This window comes from Sitodiplosis mosellana, unplaced genomic scaffold, assembly GCF_009176505.1.
Source record: "Sitodiplosis mosellana isolate CC-2019 unplaced genomic scaffold, AAFC_SMos_1.0 Smas_scaffold_6167, whole genome shotgun sequence".
Taxonomy (NCBI): domain Eukaryota; kingdom Metazoa; phylum Arthropoda; class Insecta; order Diptera; family Cecidomyiidae; genus Sitodiplosis; species Sitodiplosis mosellana.
In genome coordinates, this window is record NW_022601408.1 from 1527713 (window position 1) to 1540798 (window position 13086).

General features: G+C 36.5%; 1 protein-coding gene across 2 annotated transcripts in view; it reads right to left on the minus strand.

Annotated features, from left to right (window-relative positions):
* Positions 1–13086, minus strand: part of LOC129575410 (CCN family member 2) — a 53158-nt gene that overhangs the window by 4700 nt on the left and 35372 nt on the right. The window contains exons 5-9 of one of the 2 annotated variants that reach the window (XM_055459006.1): positions 7607–7751; positions 6962–7203; positions 6495–6647; positions 6107–6289; positions 3231–3553 (exon numbers count right to left, since the gene is read on the minus strand). In XM_055459006.1, the coding sequence (XP_055314981.1) occupies positions 3491–3553; positions 6107–6289; positions 6495–6647; positions 6962–7203; positions 7607–7751 (786 nt within the window). In that variant the 3' untranslated portion in view covers positions 3231–3490. Of the gene's footprint in view, positions 1–3230; positions 3554–6106; positions 6290–6494; positions 6648–6961; positions 7204–7606; positions 7752–13086 lie in introns of those variants that run through there. The other variant, XM_055459004.1, reaches the window with a different exon arrangement.

Genomic DNA, 13086 nt, shown 5'->3' on the forward strand with positions numbered 1-13086 from the left:
ACATTCGGTTCGATTCAATAGACAAAAAATATATTCAGTTTGGTTGAAAAATTGCCCTGAAATTATTCATAATTACAACGATCGAACATAGGCTAAAAATAACGACCAGAATGATTCGCGACATGGAAACTAAGTCAAATCACACACGCCAACCAAAAATTGCCAAGAATATAATGGGTGACATATCGTAAACACGTCACCATCGTTCAATTTAGTAGCAAAGTTCCGTCGTTAGGCTCATTGACAAAGACATCGGCTAAATAATAACGATTTTCAATTTTTCATCGCCATATTTTTTTCCCTTCTTCTTTTCATATTTTCTCGCCACTCGATGTCAGCCGAGCTTGTTCGCTCTCGTTCATCAAATTCAATAGGAACAAGTAATTTATATGGAAATTTCCGTCAAAATTATGATTCCTAGCCGGATTCTGTAGCGAAAATATCATCGCTCAGGCGATTCATTTTTGTAACGAGCAAAAGTCTATGCATTTACTGTTACGAAATTTGAATTTTAGGGATTTTATTTGTGAAAAGTGAGAGCGAGAGATACAGAAACGATGTTGTTATTACAGCGGTGTAGGTGCCTCTGGTCAATCATCACACAACTTTTGGTTGAAGGGGACACTTTTTCCGAAAATTCACCATGAGCACACGACGTTCGCTTTCCGTTGCTGAAACCAAAGTAAATCTTACACCGAAAGGCATACACAAACACCCACAAGACGAGGTTCATTCGAAGAATTCGAAATGAATGGAGCCCAACGACCCACAGTTGCGAGGAGAATGGAACGAAGATAAAAGTTTCTGCTCATTCATCTGGCCTGGATAAGGAGTGTACACAAAAGTATGCATGTTGATTTTCTTGCTTGAATACAAGCGCACATTTAAAAAAAAAAACTTTATTATTTTCAACATTTTTTCCTTCAGTGCTGCATCGATCCGTTCATTCACACAGCAGCGTCTTTTTTTCGTTTGTTTTATAGACTCACTCGTCCCAGACTGAAAACACGGAATTAAATTCCCATTTTCCCCATTATACCGCAGATTTTAATAATTATTATTGGCATTCCACAACGAAAGCACAGATTGTTTCACACATATTAGAATACATAACATCAAACACTGACACATTGGAGGAAGATGTTTGGAATAACTTACAAAATGAAGCTCAAGAATTTTAATGAAATTCCAAATGGCGATGTGAAAGACAATGAAACGATAAACGAGCCAGTAAATAGTGAATGGCAAGTGAAGTCGTTTGTCGAGGCCAAGTATTTTGTGAGATAAATACGTCGTGAGTTAGAGTGTGAACGAATGGGTAAGTGAAGGAGAGAGTGTTAAAATAAAAAGGCAACGTGATAAATAAGAGTGTCCAAAGAAAGTGCATGTGAATGTGCCTGTTGAACGAGCACACACTTAACATTTTTATTTATTTATTTTCTTTGTTATTTTTTTTTCTATCTTTTTCCGTTTCGGTTGGTGATGCGGTTCGGCGACACACCGAGAAGGAGAAGGAAAAAGAGAAAGAGATTGAGAGAGAGAGAGAGAGAGAGAGAGAGAGAGAGAGAGAGAGAATAACAGGAAAAGACGCCCCATGGTTGTTTTCCATGAAAATAAAATTGTGAAACAAACGAATGTGCGGTGCACAGCGAGTGAGCGAGCGGCTGCTGAATAGCAAAGCGATCAAAATGAACATATGAACCAGGTAAATCGACACACAGCAACACAAACCGCCAGCAATCGTTTCTAGCCCAATAGACAGATGGATCAAGGCATTGAATGAACGCTTTGAGACTCACGAAAATCGAACCTGACGACAACGGTGAACAAAAATAACAACTGCAAAATTTACCACATAAAATATGAGCAACTGAGTATCGGTTTTAATTCTTCTTCGTCTGTGTTGACGCAAAATGGACACCTTTCACAGTCACAAGTGTATAATTTTTTCTCCTTTTTGCCGCCGCTCGTGTTCGTCTTTATTCTTCTTTCGTTCGCCCCATTTTTATTTTTCAGCTATGCATAAACACAATACACTCGACGCCCGACATGTTCACCGAGAAAACATTTACGAGCTCCGAGACCATTTGCTGCTCGACACATCGCAGCAAGAGAGAAATGTTCTCGCTTGCCTCCATTGAAATTCTTTCGCTCGTTCGTCTGGGCAAAAATGTCAACTCTCATATTTTATTTATTTGTCTTTGACGTTGATCATTCTCTCCCTCTTTTGCTTATTTACTCATTCACACTCCAATTCGTTTTAATCGTTACCGTTTCCATTTTTGAAAATTGTTATAATTAGTCAGTTCTACAACTTTCTTTCGTTTGCTTTAACACTTGCCGAAGCGCGCGCGACCGTTCAAGTGAAATATTCGAACAATCAGATTTAAATCGTTAGTATGATAACAATAAAGTTTTATTTAAGCTTCTTATAGGCGGTGGGAGCAACAGTTTTGCTACGGAAACCATTCACCAGCACTTTTTTGTGTGTGTGTGTGTGTGTGTGTGTCATTTGGAGAATGTGCAGAAAATACGAATAAAACCAAAAGGACGATTTGAAATCTCAATCTTATGAGCAATAAAACCTTCAAATCCATTATGTATATGTAAATAAAAAGCGAATTCTTTGGGGATCCAAAGCGGTTTTTCGTTTCGAAGTCGAGTTGCTGTCGTTTGATCGGAGTAAAGTAAGTATGTAAGTAAGAGAGATAGAGAGGACCAAATTTTAGCTTTGGTTGCAAGAAGCTTGGTTGTACGCCAAAGCGAATGGGAAACAAAATTGGTCGAAACGAAGAGAAATAATTCGAATAATATTATGACATAGGAGTTCGAGAAAGAGTTTTATGTTGTGCGTCGACTAAACACTATGTTCCTTTTATAGCAAGCTCAAGAGCACCGCGATAGTCTCGATCATTAAACGTCAAACCAACAACGCCACACATTTTGACGGCAACTTCTTGTTGCACTTTAAAACTAAAATATTCTGAGGGAAATTGTTTGTCGCAATGGTTCAATTATTGTTTGAATTTTAAATAAATAAAAATGTTTCGATTCTGACAAATAAAATTGTGCAAATATGCCGCTGGCATACAAGACAAAAAAAAATTGCTTTCGGGTAGGTTAAACCCGTATTTAAAAAAAATTGTTTTTCTTTCATTTTCAATCGAGATGTATGAGAGAAAATTACGGTTTTTATTTAATTGTTTTTTTTTTTAATTTTGCGGACCACACTGAGAAAACGCTTGCGTTCGAACAGAAATCTACACTGAAACAGAAGTCGATTTGACATTAGCTGTCAAATCGGCAAGATGAACAAGTGCGTTTGTAAAGTGAGCGCGTTCACTCCATGTCAGCAGGTTTTGGACGAATTTCATTTTGCAAATGATGTTTGTTGTTAGTGTAATGATACCCCCGCACTCAAGAGATTTTTCGCTAATAATTAATTCCGATGATGCTCGGAGATGTGCATGTGATGGAGCACACACACACATTACTCTTTTTCTCTATTGATATACTCCTCCTTTCTGTAGCGTTTACTCTTTTCAATAGCGTTCTAGAGAGAGAGAGAGAGAGAGAGAGAGAGAGAGAGAGAGAGAGGATATCCGTTAAATGGACGAGAATTTATGCGTATTGAAGAGTATATTTCGTGTTTGCTCTGTTTTCGTTGCGCTCGATGATTATCATAAAACAGAAATAATGAGTCTCAGCAGACCAATTTATGGCAACTGCACGGACTTTTTATTAGAATCGTTAATTTGTTCGAAGCACTTGGTTTTGTTTGTGTGTGGATCAGGTGGCATGAAACGCATTTACCATCGCAAATTTATACACACTTTAGCGGTGGCGTGCAAAGGTTTTGTGCCATACGAGGCAAATTATCAAAATGCCGAACCCAATTTTTTTTCCCAAAGAAATAACAAATCCAAATTTTAAATTTTCCTCCATCATACACGGTAATAATTGAATTTAGACTATAAACCGATCCATTGTTGATCTTCCAAACAAAGAATATTTTAGTTTAAGTTTTGGAATCAACTAATTAAAATTCAAATACTGTTCTCAACATCGACAACGGCAGTTCATCGTCGTCACGTCTTTCGGTATTGATATTCTCAAATCTCAAAATTTCGCGTCTGAATTTCAAAACATAATGAAAACTTTGACGTTCAACACGATTGTCTTATGTCATACAGTCATTAGAATGTACATTGGGAAGAAAATGCGCGCAGCGCGAAATTTTTCAATTTGATCGTATAGAATATGAAAATGATTATAGTTTGGATTTTTGAACTGCGCCAATTTTTTGAAAAGGAATGCTCTTTGAACTGCCCAAAATGGGCATAAATACGCTTATTTTACTCGTTGCGACATATGCAATTGTTCATTTTTTTTTCTAAACGAATTCCATTGGAACAAATGAATGAATTTTTCTGATTCGCTACACAAAGCAAAATGACGCCCTGCACTTCGCATCGATCATTTTTATTTGCTAACCGCCCCCTCCCCCAAAAAAAAAACGCCGCCTGAGGCAAATGCCTCGCATGTCTCATGCTTTGCATGTCACCGCACTTTAGCACAGATGGATATGAGCATTTTGCATTTTGAGCTGCACACGCCGTACCATCGTTGGAAAATCGAATTCACTGTGTTTTTTTTTTGGCTTACAATGGTTTTAATTAAATAGTTATGGATGAATTCGAAAATTGTTCAATGAAATATTAAATTCTTGAAGAATTCGTGTCCACATCATGTGACGCCTCCGTGCAAGCCATTGCACAAGACACTTGCCGAAATTAACGACAATCGTCTAAATTATACTTGGGCCTTTCTTAATTGTTATCTGTGAGTAATCGTAGATGTTGAGCATAATAATTTGAACAGGCCCATTTATCGTTTTCAAAGATGAGCTAAAGTGTAGTAGTATCCGGCACAATATAAGTACCTCAAAGTGAAGAATGTTCTTAAATTGGCTTACGCTCTTGAAATGCTTTATTCTCACAATTTTGTGCTATTGGATTGGCTTGGCTTGGCTTTGCCCGTTGTCTCCTTCAACGTTTGAGTTTCAATAATAATTATAAACAGGAAATTTCAAGTGCAAAAAACATCAGCGTGTCTCTTTAATTTTAAACCAGAGCACTCAATATACTACAACAACAAGAATACCGAAAGTCACTACTGAAGGAATTGAACTACGCATTTATATTGTAAAGGAGATTTCACTCATTTGCGTCCTTCTTTGCGTTTTAGATACATACAAGATATCATACATTACTGCAAACGCGCCGAAGGCGAGTGAACTAATTTTTTTTTTGTCATTTTAGAAATATAGCCCTTGAATACACATGTTTACTGAGAGTTACATGAAAAAGGGTACTCAAAATAATTGAATATATTTTGTAATCGGTTGAATAGGCACTGAAATCTTATTGTTTATATTTTGAAATTGGATAAAGGCGCTTGAATACAAGCGGCACTTGAATATAATCCAGTATCTTGAACATTGGACATCATGTTCTTCGATTTTGGCGCCCTTTTGAATACATCTCGCGCTGAATATTCTAATGGTCAAATGAGAAGATTCTCACTCGAAAAAAGTCATCATGAACAAAATTTACTTTTTCGCCAGCGTTGTTCTATTTATTTTTATACATGTCCTGTTCATAAATTGCAAAACTTGAGCGCTTTAAGCGTTCCATTTTTCCATAATTAAGCTCAAGTGCCCTAAATTTTCGGCGAAATTTTTCAGATATTCTCACAAGGCTGATCAAACGCTTTCGGCGCTCTCTGCGCCTGAATTTTTCTAGATGTTTTTGGAAAATTTAAGCAATTGAGCGGCCTCAGCGCTCAAGCGCTCAAAATTTGCTGCCAGATTGCACAACTTGCGCTTTATGTGGGACAGGCTCTGAGGACGTGAATCAACTGTGTTTCCCTTTTCTTGGTATATTTTTCTTTTATGTTAGAAATTGATTTCGAGCAAATATTGGACGAGTAATTGAAACTGGCTGTGGATGGACAATATGCTAATCGCTTTTAAAACTCGAGAGATTGCTAGCTCCAGATAGAAGAGTAGAATGTTTATAGAAAATATGTTCCATGCAATTCTTACTTGTAAGCTGCAATCGCACTTCAGCACCCATTGTACGGCGATAAATCGATTTTCTATTTGTATTTGTCGTGATTGTAAGAGCTCCTGGTCGATTGGATCGATGGAGTTGTGGTCCCACAAATCGTACTTTGTTTCAATAAAATTGAATGGATCTCCTGTATTCAACGGGCACAGCATTTCCACCTGAAAGAACAAAGAAGACAAGAGAACAGAAGATATAGGGAGAAATAGAGAAATTCGATTAATTATAAGGTGGCAGTTAATCTGAGCCGATTTCTCCCTCGCACATTCTCTCTGTCGTGCGCGCTCTGATCACGACGCTGTAGATGTGACGAGACGAGGCCATCAACGCACTGTCAATTGATTAAAAACCAAATTCCATACTCACTTGTATGGTAGTAGACACCAAAGGCACACAGCATTTATTATTGTTTTGGCAATGACCACAAATTTTCGGTCGATACAGTTTCCGTGAAACACACGGCCCGAGACGAATTCTGGAGGGTCCAATACGCTGCATATTTCGGCATTCGTGTCCTTTCTGTGTGCGTCGTGTGCGTGTTTGCGTTTCGGCGTGTTTGGTTGATCCGGTCACGGTACGTGATTATCGATGCCACCGTAAAATAAATACACCAAAAATCAATATTATGTTACATAAATTCGGGTGTTGAATGTTCTATTCTTCTTTGTTCACATTCATACATATATCTCCAACTATTCGTTTGTGCTTTTTTTGTCTCTCGGTTTAATTCTATTTTGTATTTCATGTTCAATCCTCAACGTTTCGATTGGTACGTGACAAAAACGAGATTAAAACGGGAGGCAAAGAAAAATATATATACGTGGCGAACTTACCCGAACGCGGTGTTTATGTAGAACAAGAGCATTATTATTCGTGTGATCGGTTTTCTCAAAGTCATTTTTAATAAATGTATTGTTCATGATATTTTGACAACGTCGACTCTGGCATAAACGAATCGGACTGAGCTTTTTGCAACCAACTGCTGTCTCAACATTTCGTGTTGAAACGCCAATTCCACAACTTTCCGAACACGATGTCCATGGGCTAGCCGAAATATTCTGACATGTCGCATTCACTATACATCGCCAACACCAGATACACAGCACCAAAAGATACAGAGACAAAAAAAAAATTGTTCGTTATCGATTAGAAAGTGGCAGCGAAAGAGAAAGAAGGAAATGAACAACGGAAAAAGCATGTTCATGTTTGACTACTAAGGCACATCAGGGGGAAAATGGCTTCAAAAGTAATAACAACCTAAACAAGGCAAACACAAAAATTTTGTATGTATATATTCATTCAAATGGAATCAGAAAACAAGCATCGCAAGAAATGGCGTTCGGATAATTGTTGAGCGTGTATTTGCATTTTGGTTGTACCAAAATAACAACAACAATGACGACGACGATGAAAAAAGAAAAATTTTGTGATCAAAACAGATGTGTAAAATCTATATTCATTTTAAGTGGATACTTTACCGTCTGCAGATGGTGTTTCACACAACCACACTTTACAACAATGACCAGGCACATCAACTAAACGGGGTGAATGGCAAACTGCTGTGTCTTCCGGTGGTGGCAAATTCTCTTTTGGACACAAGTTGGAACACGCATGATGTCCATTCTGCAGGAATATAAAAGCAAGAAACAGAGAGATACAGAATCACCGATTGAAAGAGGAAAAGGAACAAAACATAGTAGACACATTTCGGAAAAAAACATTCTGCACAAATTAGAAAAGAAACTGCATGACAAAAGGATACTGGATAAAATACTATCAATCCCATTTGTAGGGGAAGGTGGGGTGATTCGCGCCACTTTTTTTCACAATTTTATATTTCCATGAAAATTGAAAAAAATTCAGAAATGTATTCATTTTGTAGCTTGTCTTTTTATCTAACTTTTATAGAAGAAATTTTTTTGGTTTGACCTCCTTTTGGGGTCCGATACAACCCTTGGGGCGGAATACAAAATCGTGGGGTAATTTGCGCCACATGAGGTAATTCACTCCACCACATGGGGTAATTCGCGCCATCGGCCTTTTCTCGAAACAGGCAATACATATACAAAAAGTTCTAGTATCATACGAAAGAGCATTAAAAACTCCATATTTGGTTGAGCCACGTTTGAAAATTGCTGGCAAATCGAATACTTGCATAACGCGCCCCGGATGTGATGTCACCCAATCCTCACAAAATTGAAAAAAATTCGAAAAAATGACTTTGCGGCGATTTTTATTTATCTAAGAAGTAGTCCACGTATTGTCAAACCCGTGGTACCGTTGGAAAGGTTATTGACGGTGCTACAAAAATACTTAGTCAACCACCCCTTCCAACCCCATTGAAGTCCCCAAAAACAAGCTAATTGCCACACAGCATGTACAGTACGTCACGAATGTGCAAAATTGATTTTTGTGAGAGCGTAGCACGTGATAAACATCAATTTTATAAGTAAAAAATGTTTCTCTCATTACGGAACATTGTTGATGCGTTCAATTTGTCGCGTTCATGGGTGCGTCTAACGACGTAAAGAATTGAAATGAACTTCACTGAATGCGCTCATCGCAAATTCGTGTTTTACTTTGTTTTGTTAGTGTGGTGCAGGGGTTGTGGTATCAAATTAAAAACTGATAGGGGGAATGATTTGCTTAATTGAAAACAATATATTGAACACTGTTCAATCAAGTATTGTATGTGAATACATGCTTATAAGCAGTTATTTTAGTGATTATAAATATATAGTAAGTCTGTTAGTTTATTTTACTGGATGAACTACTCCTTGGAACAAACCGAAATAAATGATGACCGCCTGTTCTTATTATAGATTATAGATAGTAAACAGAAACGCTAGCATTCTATATACAATTTTGTATATGCAAATTCTCTGATGGAATAAATCGGTTTCAATTTGTTAATGATTGATGATCGATGATTGACGCAGACAATATGGAACAGATAACTTCTTGACTTAATTTTTAATTTCATGGTAAACGTCGAAAATCTCAAGCTGATCTGCTAATATAGTTATTCAACGAAATGGAAAAGACTTTCATTACGTTTTTTCATTAAAAATGAAGTAAATTACCCTTTGTCTTGAATGAAATGATTCGGAAACCCCGGAAATTAGAAATGAACCCCGGAAATTAGAAATTTTCCATACAAATTTTCAAACCTGAAATTCATTTCTAATTTCTGAGGTTTTCTAATTCTCGGGTTTCTAATTTGCGGGGGCGTACTGTATTGCTGTTTGAAGATCGATTCAGCCACAAAAATTGAAAATATTCAAAACAAATTTATATCCATAAGAAAGAGCTGGTGATAAGCTACAAACGCGGGGGTATCATTACACTAACAACAACATCATTTGCTAAATGAAATTCGTCCAAAACCTGCTGACACGGAGTGAACGCGCTCACTTTACAAACGCACTTGTTCATCTTGGCGGTTTGACAGCTAATGTAAAATCGACTTCTGTTTCAGTGTAGTTTTCTGTTCGAACGCAAGCGTTTTCTCAGTATGGTCCGCAAAATTAAAAAAAAAAAAACAATTCTGCCACGAACCAGTTTCTATTTTGAATCTAACATTTTGTGTTTTTTTTTTAAATTATGGAAACTCCAATAAAACCGTAATTTTCTCTCATACAACTCAATTGAAAATGGAAAAAAAAACAATTTTTCTTTGAATACGTGTTTAATCTACCGAAAGAAAGCAATTTTTTTGTCTTGTGTGTCAGCGGCATATTTGCACAATTTTATTTGGCAGAATCGAAACATTTTCATTTATTTAAAATTCAAATAATAATTATTATTTCACCACACAACACAATGACGACTATGTTTGACACTGCATTGAATACACTCATCAATGTAGTTCTCGTCAAAATGTGTGGCGTTGTTGGTTTGACGTTTAATGATCGAGACTATCGCGTTGGCTACAAAATACATCAACCCGTTTTTTTTTAAATATTAAATTTTAATGGTCAAAGCTGAAATTCTGTGAGCTCGAAAAATGAACTCAGTACTAGCACAAAACACATTTATGCCTGTAAATTGTCTGTACTCGAATGAAAAATGTCGAGTATACCAACCAAATATGCAGTTTTCAATGCTCTTTCGAATGATACTAGAACTTTTTGTATATGTATTGCCTGTGTCGAGAAAAAGCCGATGGCGCGAATTGCCCCACCTTCCCCTATTCGTTGCTCTTTTTTTGGTGAATGAACAACAATCGCTTTTCTTTCGGTCAAATCTGCTGTGTGGAATCCTTGTGAGGCGTGCACAACACAGTGCACAGGCACACACATACAGACAATTTTTACACGCTCTATTTACGATTTTCATTTTTTGTATTTGATATTATGGATATCACTTGCACAAATGAATGAATAAAATGAACAGCATTTTGCTTCTTTCCATTATGCGCATTCAACCATTTTACTATGGAATACAGTATTAGGTGCGGTTCGTGTTATTTTTTTCTCTTCTTCATTCTATTTCTATTTGAATAATGGCGCATATTTTCGAGTATGCTCTTGTCACAGTTAATTTTAATATATAACAATGGATACAAATAAATAATTTCCACAATGAATTAGTGTGTATGTGAATGGAGTTTGGCAGCTCCTGATTGGCCAAAATTCGTTTTTTTTCCTTTCGGGGAAAAATAAAGACATTAATTGTTTGTCAAACAATGTTTGATGATATTTTTTTCGACTGTAGTGTAAATAGTGCAAATGAAATTATAGAATATTTTACAGCAAATAATTGAAGAGCCAATACGGCGGAACAAATAAATTGCTTTTTTTGGATAATAATTAATTGAATGTGATGATTTGTTGAGAAATAATCGTTACTTGAATTCATTTTTGGATGTGCAAAAAAATTAACCGAAAACAAAAACATTCCGACCAATTAAATGATAAAATAACATTTGTTTGCGGACACATTTTTTTGGATGTTGTTTGCGAAAATTGTGTCACTTTTATTGGGCCCATTATCAAAGCATTCCATTCAGTGTTGAGGGGTGGTGATGGTGTGAGGCTTTGTTTCAATATGTATACCTCCACCAATCAATACAACAGTTTACCGATTTTGAATACTAATTTCGTTCGATTTTTTTTTCAGTGTGTGTGTGTGTGTGTGTGTGAGGACTCCGGCTACGTGCCTCGAAGTAAAAAGTATACACAATTTTCGGTGTTCAAATAATTAAATAACTCGGTTGGTGTTTTTTTCTTTGCCGTAAAAACGCTTTGGCTCTTTCGTTCGATAAAAAGCACTCCTGTTTAAACGGTGTGTGTGTGTGTGTGTTTTTTTTCTATTAATTTTAATTATTTGAAAAGTGTCCGATTATTATCTTATAGCTGTAATGGGAATTTCCCGAGCTGAAACATAACAAGAAGAACGAAAAAAGCAGCACACGAGGAAAACCACCAGAAAATGTGGTTCAATACTAGACTGATCCAAAAAAATTTTTTGAGATATTCAAAAGCGCCTAGAATCGCCAAAGATCGGTTTTCGAAAGTAGGCCTAAAAAAATAAGTTTGGCATCAACAACTCGAAAAACGTAGAAATGAAACCACTTTCCAAAGAGGTGTCCATTTTTTCATTCCACTCATTTCGGAAGCCATTTAAGTTCGCAACATTTCGACCAAAATAATTTTTTCAACCAATTCTTAGCAAAAACCAATGATGGGATTTTGTTTGACTCGTCAATATCTATAACTTTTACCAAGACATTAGCCCTTGAAAAGACATTCTGGGCCAATTACAGTGTAAAATGACCAAAAAATGGCGAATTTTTGGCATTTCTTACATTTGACGCCACATAAGTCACCCAGCTGGTAAACTTTTGTTCAGTTTTCGACTTGTATCGTGTAGCCAGAACCTGTACAAACATTTTGGTACTTGTTATATTGCGAATTGGATGGAATTTGGCGACAGTTGACCCAAACATAAAAGACAAATTTCAGGCCAGAATGAGCAAATCACGAACATGATCATCTAGACCAAGAGCCCACCGTACAAACAATATTTTTTCTTGTGCACTGCAGAAATTCATAAAATTAACATCTTCCCACAATACTCTAACAGAAATGTACCACTTGTTTCAATGAAATTGGGCGGATCGCTTTAGCGCGAATAAAACCGCGAATAAAGCGATACGCCCAATTTCATTGAAAAAAGTGGTACATTTCTGTTAGAGTATTGTGGGAAGATGTTAATTTTATGAATATCTGCAGTGCACAAGAAAAAATATTGGTTGTACGGTGGGCTCTTGGTCTATTCGGTTTGACAGATAAAAACAAATGATTTCTACTGTTTTCTGCCTTTGAACTTCTAGAATGATCCCTTACGAACATTTTAAGTACCTACATGACCGAATCAAGTGATGTTTTCACATAGTTCTAGCCGCATATTCGATTGGTTCAATTTCAACTCTAGAAAAAATCTACTTATCCTAAATATAGGCTTTTTAGGATTGGTATCTTGGCGCAACGTTATTTTTTCTCAAAAATAATAGGTGTTTGCTCAGCTAAAAATACCCAAATTTGGCTTTTTGAGGTACGTCCCGAACAAAAAATGATAATTTCATACAAAAGTCCATGAAAAACACAACTTTTGTTTGGACCAGTCTATTCAATACTATTCGTTATTCTTTTTGAAATTTACTTTTTTTGCTCATTTACATCCAATTAGTGCCATTAAATGGGAAGAACGTCTGAATGAAATGAGAGCATGGTGCAAGAATAGCACGTTCGCTCACTCCCCACCGATCTCACTGTCTTTATCGAATGGTCATTTAGAAATTGATTATTTCCCAAGAGAGATGCAAAAGCTCTTACAATACGAATAAAAACGAAAACCGCTTTGTTTAAATCTGATGCCGGTAGCGATATTCAATTCCAAGTGGATAATATTATAAAGCGCGCACGGTATTCTTTTTCATTCAAATAGAGCTTAC